This window comes from Rhinolophus sinicus, chromosome 1 (genome assembly GCF_057876585.1).
Source record: "Rhinolophus sinicus isolate RSI-liver-muscle chromosome 1, RSI-T2T, whole genome shotgun sequence".
Classification (NCBI taxonomy): domain Eukaryota; kingdom Metazoa; phylum Chordata; class Mammalia; order Chiroptera; family Rhinolophidae; genus Rhinolophus; species Rhinolophus sinicus.
Window position 1 is genome coordinate 11,303,248 of NC_142501.1, and position 8,359 is coordinate 11,311,606.

At 60.6% G+C, this 8,359-nt stretch overlaps 1 protein-coding gene across 9 annotated transcripts in view; it reads left to right on the forward strand.

Moving 5' to 3' along the window:
- Positions 1 to 8,136, forward strand: part of ELFN2 (extracellular leucine rich repeat and fibronectin type III domain containing 2) — a 55,762-nt gene extending 47,626 nt beyond the window's left edge. For all 9 annotated transcript variants that reach the window (XM_088796591.1, XM_088796588.1, XM_088796594.1 and 6 more), the window contains one exon: positions 232 to 8,136. In XM_088796591.1, the coding sequence (XP_088652717.1) occupies positions 652 to 3,111 (2,460 nt within the window). In that variant the 5' untranslated portion in view covers positions 232 to 651 and the 3' untranslated portion in view covers positions 3,112 to 8,136. The remainder of the gene's footprint in view (positions 1 to 231) is intronic.
- The last annotated feature ends 223 nt before the right edge of the window (positions 8,137 to 8,359 follow it).

Below are 8,359 nucleotides of genomic sequence, written 5' to 3' on the forward strand. Positions count from 1 at the left end.
ACTCTGCCCCTCCTCCCCGCTTCCAGGCCCCCAGCTCCTTCCTCCCTCTCTTGCCACCCACCACCCTCCCTTCTTTTATGTAAGAGGGACCCCAGAGTGCTGCTGGCACAGAGAACCTGCCCCCCACCATGGGAGGGGTTGGAGAAGGGACTGAGGGCCTATGCTGGACTTCGAGGGGCTGCTCTGAGCCTTCACATTGATATGTCACCCCCTCTCGGTGCTGCCTTTCAGGAACCAAGTGACAGATGGGTCTCTTCCTTCCTGCCCCCGTCTTACTTGCTCCTCCCTCAGAGCCCCACTCTCCAGCCTTCCGTGGGAATCGTCTGAAGTTCTGAGCCCAGAACCCAAGGAGGAAGGAGAGGAGGAGGAGGAGGGAGAGGAAGTCAAGCCCTGAGAGCCCGTGCACCTTCCCAGCAGAAGAGCAACGTGGGAAGCAGGCTGTGGGGCCCAAAATCCTCTTGGCCCCAGCCTGGCCCCAGTGCCCAGCGCCTGCTGGTAGCTCCCCGGAAGGTCCCCTGGTTGTGCCTGCCTCACCTGGGGCCTCTGTGCTGGGGGTCGCCCCCAAGATGGTGGCGGCCCCAGGGAGGACTGTGCTGCCAGCCCCAGCCTCCCACCTCTAGGCCCCCTGTGCCCCTCACCCCAAGCCCAGCCATGCTGCGCCTGGGGCTGTGTGCGGCCGCACTGCTGTGTGTGTGCCGGCCGGGCGCTGTGCGTGCCGACTGCTGGCTCATCGAGGGCGACAAGGGGTACGTGTGGCTGGCCATCTGCAGCCAGAACCAGCCGCCCTACGAGACCATCCCGCAGCACATCAACAGCACCGTGCACGACCTGCGGCTCAACGAGAACAAGCTCAGGGCCGTGCTCTACTCCTCCCTCAACCGCTTCGGGAACCTCACCGACCTCAACCTCACCAAGAACGAGATCTCCTACATCGAGGATGGCGCCTTCCTGGGCCAGGCGAGCCTGCAGGTGCTGCAGCTGGGCTACAACAAACTCAGCAACCTGACAGAGGGCATGCTCCGCGGCATGGGCCGCCTGCAGTTCCTCTTCCTGCAGCACAACCTCATCGAGCTGGTGACGCCTGCCGCCTTCTCCGAGTGCCCTAGCCTCATCAGCATCGACCTGTCCTCCAACCGCCTCAGCCGCCTGGACGGCGCCACCTTTGCAGGCCTGGCCAGCCTCATGGTATGCGAGCTGGCCGGCAACCCCTTCAACTGTGAGTGCGACCTCTTTGGCTTCCTGGCCTGGCTCGTGGTCTTCAACAATGTCACCAAGAACTATGACCGCCTGCAGTGCGAGTCCCCGCGGGAGTTTGCCGGCTACCCGCTGCTGGTGCCCCGGCCCTACCACAGCCTCAATGCCATCACCGTGCTCCAGGCCAAGTGCCGCAATGGCTCGCTGCCCGCCAGGCCTGCCAGCCACCCTACCACGCCCTACGCCACCTACGCCCAGCGGGAGCCTGATGAGAACTCGGGCTTCAGCCCCGACGACATCCTTTCGGCTGAGCCCCCGGCCTCGTCCACCACGGATGCGTCCGCGGGGCCGGCCATCAAGCTGCACCACGTCACCTTCACGTCGGCCACCCTGGTGGTCATCATCCCCCACCCCTACAGCAAGATGTACGTCCTGGTCCAGTACAACAACAGCTACTTCTCCGATGTCATGACGCTCAAGAACAAGAAAGAGATCGTCACGCTGGACAAGCTGCGGGCGCACACTGAGTATACCTTCTGTGTCACTTCCCTGCGCAATAGCCGCCGTTTCAACCACACCTGCCTCGCCTTCACCACGCGGGACCCAGTCCCGGGCGACCTGGCGCCCAGCACCTCCACCACCACCCACTACATCATGACCATCCTGGGCTGCCTGTTCGGCATGGTCATCGTGCTGGGAGCCGTGTACTACTGCCTGCGCAAGCGACGCACGCAGGAGGAAAAGCAGAAGTCCGTCAAGGTCAAGAAGACCATCCTGGAGATGCGTTACGGAGCTGACGTGGAGGCAGGGTCTGTGGTCCATGCTGCCCAGAAGCTGGGCGAGCCCCCCGTGCTGCCTGTGTCCCGCATGTCCTCCATCCCATCCATGATCGGGGACAAGCTGCCCGCCTCCAAGGGGCTGGAGGCGGGGCTGGACACGCCCAAGGTAACCACCAAGGGCAACTACATGGAGGTGCGCACGGGCTCGGGCGGGGATGGCACGGCCCGGCCTGAGGACGACCTCCCGGACCTGGAGAACGGTCAGGGCTCAGCCGCCGAGATCTCGACCATCGCCAAGGAGGTGGATAAGGTGAACCAGATCATTAACAACTGCATCGATGCCCTCAAGCTGGACTCGGCCTCTTTCCTGGGGGGTGGCGGTGCAGGCGGGGACACAGAGCTGGCCTTCGAGTGCCAGTCCCTCCCTGCGGTCACCACCGCCTCCTCAGCCACCGCCTCTGGGGCACTGGAGCGGCCCAGCTTCCTGTCACCCCCCTACAAGGAGAGCTCCCACCACCCGCTACAGCGCCAGCTGAGCGCCGATGCCGCGGTGGCCCGCAAGACCTGCAGCGTCTCATCCAGCGGCTCCATCAAGAGTGCCAAGGTCTTCAGCCTGGACGTGCCTGACCACCCGGCGTCGGCGGGGCTGGCCAAAGGCGACTCCAAGTACATCGAGAAGAGCAGCCCTCTCAACAGCCCGCTGGACCGGCTCCCGCTGGTGCCCGCAGGCAGCGGCGCGGGTGGCGGGGGCGGGGTCCACCACCTGGAGGTGAAGCCCGCCTACCACTGCAGCGAGCACCGGCACAGCTTCCCGGCCCTGTACTACGAGGAGGGCGCGGACAGCCTGAGCCAGCGCGTGTCCTTCCTGAAGCCGCTGACCCGCTCCAAGCGGGACTCCACCTACTCGCAGCTCTCCCCCAGACACTACTATTCAGGGTACTCGTCCAGCCCTGAGTACTCCTCGGAGAGCACGCACAAGATCTGGGAGCGCTTCCGGCCCTACAAGAAGCACCACCGGGAGGAGGTGTACATGGCCGCCGGCCACGCCCTGCGCAAGAAGGTCCAGTTCGCCAAGGACGAGGACCTGCACGATATCCTCGATTACTGGAAGGGGGTCTCGGCCCAGCAGAAGCTGTGACCCTCTCCTCCCCGGTGAGGTCGGAGCGGGAGGGCAGGGGGCACGTGGGGAAGGCCCAGGGCCGGGCGGGGGCGCGCGGCGGGGGCCGAGGCTGAGGAGTGGACGCACACGCACACCCGCACGCACGCACCCACGCACACACCTGACCACCACCTGACTGTGAACCACCACCACCCGACAATAACGGACAGGAAAACAAAGACACGTTCTCCTTAAAGTTTACACACTGATACTGAAACCAGGCGTCATTACTGTGCTGCCCAGGGACTCTGCTGGGGTGCGCGGGGCTGGGTGGGGCGGGAGGCAGAGAATGAGCCAAAGGAGGGTGGGGCCTGGGGCCCTAGGACAGGTTTGGGAGCAAAGGAGCTTGGGGCAGAGATGGACTGCAGCCACTCTGGGGCATGGAGAGGTTCCCCTTTGAGGGACAGGTCACTTGGAGATTTAGCACCAGGTGGACACTGGGCATTGTTTCCTTCCTTTATGGATGGGGAAACTGGGGCCCAGGGAAAGGAAATGGTAACCCCAGGGTCTGCCGGCAAGTTAGAGTCAGTCTCCCAACTTCCTAGCCCAGTGCTGTCCCCTACCCCCAGTGGCTCCCCTGGGGCCCCCATCCTCTGTCCACCCACCACCCCCTTCCAGCTGTGGTGTCCTTAGGCTGAGGGACTTGAGAATCAGGCGGGTACTTTTCCTTTCTCGAAAGCCCCATGGCCATGCCCCCAGAGTGTGGAGCTGTGATTGATCATGCTAGGGGGGTCCTTCATGCCCCATGCCAGCACCCAGGAGAGATGGGAAGTCTTGCTGACAGGAAAGGAGCAGAGGTATGGGGACGTTCCACCAGCCCCTTCAAGTGTCTTCCAAGTAGCCTGGGAGCTGCCTATGCGGTCCGAGGAGCAAGGGTGGGCCACCTTTCAGATGCAGGCCCCCTAGCTATCTGGGCCTCCAGGACCCCTACTCATCCCAGAAGGTCAGCAGTGAACTGTGATGCCTGGGAGCAGCGGGGAGGTGGGGTGTAATGGGGGCCTTCCTTCCTGTGCCCCCACTTCCTGGCCTCCCAGCTGCCTGACCCCCATCATGGGATCTCAGGGCAGCATCTCAGCCTGCCCAGAGGAAGGAGGGCTGTGCCGGGCTTTCCCACCCAGCCCCTCTTTGCTGCCCATCCCTAATTCACGCCAGGCCCGAGGGGCTCCCGTATTTCCATGGAAATACGGAGATGTCCAGTCCCCTCTTGCTGACCTCCACCCAACATCGAACAAAGCACAAACAGTGAGCACCCCCACCCCCGCTGGTGGGGAGCAGGCTGGGTTCCTCTGGCCCCTCCCTGTCCCTGGCCAGCCTCTGTCACCATGGCAACCCAGAGCCTGGCAGTTGGGACCGTTGGGCTCCTGGGGGTTCTCCCAGTGTGGGTGACTGAGGGTGGTAAGGGAGGTCAGGGCCAGATGGCGGCTGCCTTGCTCATGAGCTAGGGGCTTCCTGGGCAGAGCTTGGGGGCAGGTTTGGAGTCCTGAGACTGGGGGTCTTGAACACTGTGCGAGTGCTGGGGCTGGAGGCAGTCATTCCTTCACCTTTGGTTGGGAGGTGGGCCAGTGGGGGTGGGACAACTCTGGCTTTGCCCACTTGCCAGTATGCCCCTGGGCTCCGCACACACCTCAGGATGGGCAGCAGCCTACTCAGCTCTTCCCACACCTCTGCCAGAGACCCCCAACCTCTGGCCTGTTACCCAGTTGGGTTTCTTGAGATTTGGGGAGTGTGACTGCGGGGTAAGGATGGGCGCTGGGGTAGGACTAAGACCTGTACTGTGTGTGGGGCTCTGACCAGGAAAGCCATTGCCACCCCCTGGTGGGGGGCTCCAGTGACCTTCCTGCCAGAGGGAGGGCCTGGGGGAAGACAGTCGAGGGCCAGGGGGCCTCAGGGCTCCACTGAGCACCTCTCTCACACCCACGTGGGGGACGGACCAAGCCTGGGGCTCAACTTTGGGGGTGACATTTACAAAGAAAGGACTGTTCTCCTGGGGAGCGGAGGGGAGGGGGCCAGCATGGATATGCAGAGCAGACCTCTCCCAACATCCCCCAACCCTGCCCCCAGCCCTCCTCACACCGACTGGCAAAACTGAGGAAAGCAAGCAGGCGGAGAAGCCAGCGGTGTGAGAAAGCAGACTCTCCCTGTTATATTTGCATGACAATTTTCCTGTATTTTTCTGAGCAAACATCTGTCGTGTATGTGCCGGTTTGTCCAGACTCCCTTGCCCCCCCTCCCCACCGCCCCCCTTTTCCTACATTCCCTCTGTTGTGATCTGACAAGCAGCTCTTGACACTCGGGGAAGGGCCAGCTCTGCAAAAGACCCAAAACAGGTGCCACCCAAACACAGCCTCTGCCCACACCTGCATCCTGTCTTTCTGGACTTTGGGCCCACACGTGCCACCTCTCCTCTTCCCTCTGTCTCTCATGTCCCCAGTCCCCTCCCATCCGTCCTCATCCTTGCCTCTTCCCTTCCTCCCTGCTAGGGAAGGGCAGCGCTGGGAAAGGGAACATGGGAAGGCCTCGCCCCTGTCCTACTTGCTCCCATTTTGCTGATGAAGAAATCAGGGCCCCCAAAGAGGGTGGGGCGTGGTGATTTGGCTGCCAGGTGGGGTAGAGGGTCAGTCGCATTGCTGAGTACAGGAAGCCAGGAGCTTGGGGCTTCCTGGAGAGCTTTATGGGGAGGCTTGGGGCTCTGAGGGAGGAACCCATGAAAGGAATGGGGGCCCGAGGTTGGCCTGGCCTCATAGGAGATAGTGCTGCCCGCAGGGAGGGTTCTGGCAGCAGGAGCGGGAACCCCACCTTGCCGTTCCCTCATCATTCCTGGTTGGAGATGACCTATAAAAACCTCAGACTGTCTCATTTCAGGAAGTCTTTAAGGATAGGTCCCCATCTTAACAGTGAGGGTCTTACCACTCCAGAAAGTGAATCAACCTTCATGACCCAGATCACACCAATCTTTGGGGCAGCATATCTAGTTTCTAAAACTCAGCCCTCTGGAATTCCCAGCCAGGCCAAATCCCTCAGCTGCCCAGGCCAGGCCCCTCACTCTGGGGAAGGGTGCATTGCAGCCCGCTTTGGAGGCTTTCCTGCATCTGTGTCCTGGGTCCTTTTCTTCCTCCAGGGAAGAGCAAAATGTTCATGAAAGACAAATGGATACTTATGTCAAGGAGTCTGGCCAGCCCGGGGCCCCACATTTATAATGGTGATGGTCATAGTGAACCTGGGCCATGGCCTGGGCCAGCTGGAAGGGCAGGCAGCCAGGAGAGAAGGGAAGGGGAACCGGGGGGAGTTGGGGGAGGAGCTGACTGGAGGAGATGTGTGCTGCACCCTGGACCTCCTGTCACAGGCCTCCCTGCTTTGGCTCACGCCTGGGCTTGATGTCCCTGTCAGAGAATCTCCAGAGGAAATTCCTGGGTGCCTGTTCCTGGGAAGTGGCACCGATGGGTCCACTCTCTCCTGGAGGGTATGGCGGGTGTCACCAACCCTCTGTTGGAGCCAATGGCCTTCCAGAAGCAAAAATTAGAGGAAAGCTTAGTCTGGTGCAGATACCTCCTCAGGGGTCCTGGGCTTGCTTCTCCCCTCTGTAGGAGGGGCCTTTCTCTGCCCACAGAAGGCCCCTCGCTTCTGCTCCCCTGCTAAGGGACAGTGCAGAAGAACTGTGTTCAGGCTGAAGAAAGGGTGTCTGTGGGTTGGTGGGGGTAGAAAAAGCCAGTTAGGAAGAGTAGACCTGAATGGCCCTAAAGAGGCAGACGAGAGTCTGGGCCTGGCTAAGGGTCCCCAGTCCCCAACTGGAAGTCACTTGCCTGTTCCCCCTCCTGGAAATTTAAGAGAGGGAAACCGAAGTGGAGGAAAGGAAAGGAAGGAAATGTTCTGGGGTCTTGAAATCAGTGAAGGGCAGGCTGAGGCCAGGAAGGGGACCAAGCATGGTGGTCAAGAGTGACAAGTCCCAGCTTATTAAGGGGCTTACATGCACTGAAGGGACAGCCACAAAATGTTCCCTAGTGATGGACACTGTGCAGAGAATTAAACTAGGGTGATGGAGGAGGGAGGGGCTGGGGGCACCCCTCAGGGAGGAAGTGACCTGGGTGATATGAGCCAGAGGAATAGCCACCGGCCATGTGAAAATGAGATTTGGAGGGAGAGTGGGGTTAGGAGAGGCTGGAAGTACCTCCTCAGGTAACCCCCACCCTCTGAGGGAACTTACCATGTAGCAGATCATACCCCATTCCTGGCAAAACGGGGCCCTCTCTGGGGTGGCGGATGGGTGGGCAAAGCATGGGGAAGCCCTGGGGCTGTCTGACCCCCATGGGGGCTTCTGAGGTGGGGCTGAAGATTGCCCACGAGGCCAGTGTGAAGGTTGGGGCTCGCCTGACCCCAGCGCTGTTCTCCTCTCTGCCGAGACTTCTGCTCTACAGCCACCTCAGTTCCAGAAGCTGCCATGCTCCTCATCTATCTTGCCCCTGTAGCCTCCCACCTTTAAGACAAAACCAGTATTTACACTCCTTGCCTCTCATGCCTGCCTCAGAAGTTCCCCGTTAAAGGTCCCTCGCTCATCCCTGCGGAGCAGAAGGGAGCAGAAGGGGGTTGTGGAATGGGGTGGGGTGCGAGGGTCTGGGCCTCTTTTTACTTCCCCCGTCCCTCACCAAACAAGCACAGGGCTGGCCAGGGGTGAGGGGTCCATTCTCATGCCCTCGCTCCCTCCCTCCTAACCCTGCGGCTTGGCACCTGGTTTGGGTCCTGCAGAGTTGGGCCTCCGGTCCTGGGCCCCGAACCTGTGAAACCTAGCTGTGTGTGGACCTTCCTCCCTCGGGGGGCCTGAACCTTCTCCTTTTCTTCTTTTTGGGGGGTAATTTCATTTATTTTCTCTTCCCTATATCTGCCTCTCCCTCCCATTCCAAATTCCTGTTTTAAACTGAATGGCACGAAATTGTTTTCCTCAACTCGAAGATTCCTGTATGGAGAGAATCAATTTCTATATTTGCAATAAATTTCTTATTTAAAACAACAGGGACAAGGTCTGTGTTGAATGTCAAGCCCCCCACCCCTTGAAGTGGGAGTCCCATTGCGTCCAGTTTCTGGGGCTCGGTGCCCTGAATTCTCTTTCTCACCAGAGCCTCACACACAGAGTTAAGGAATGGGGCGATTTGAATGGGCAGCCCCCGCCATGGGCAAGGAAAAAAAGAAGTCTGTCTGCCACACAGGGTAGGCCATCAGGAAACCAGAGGGTCAC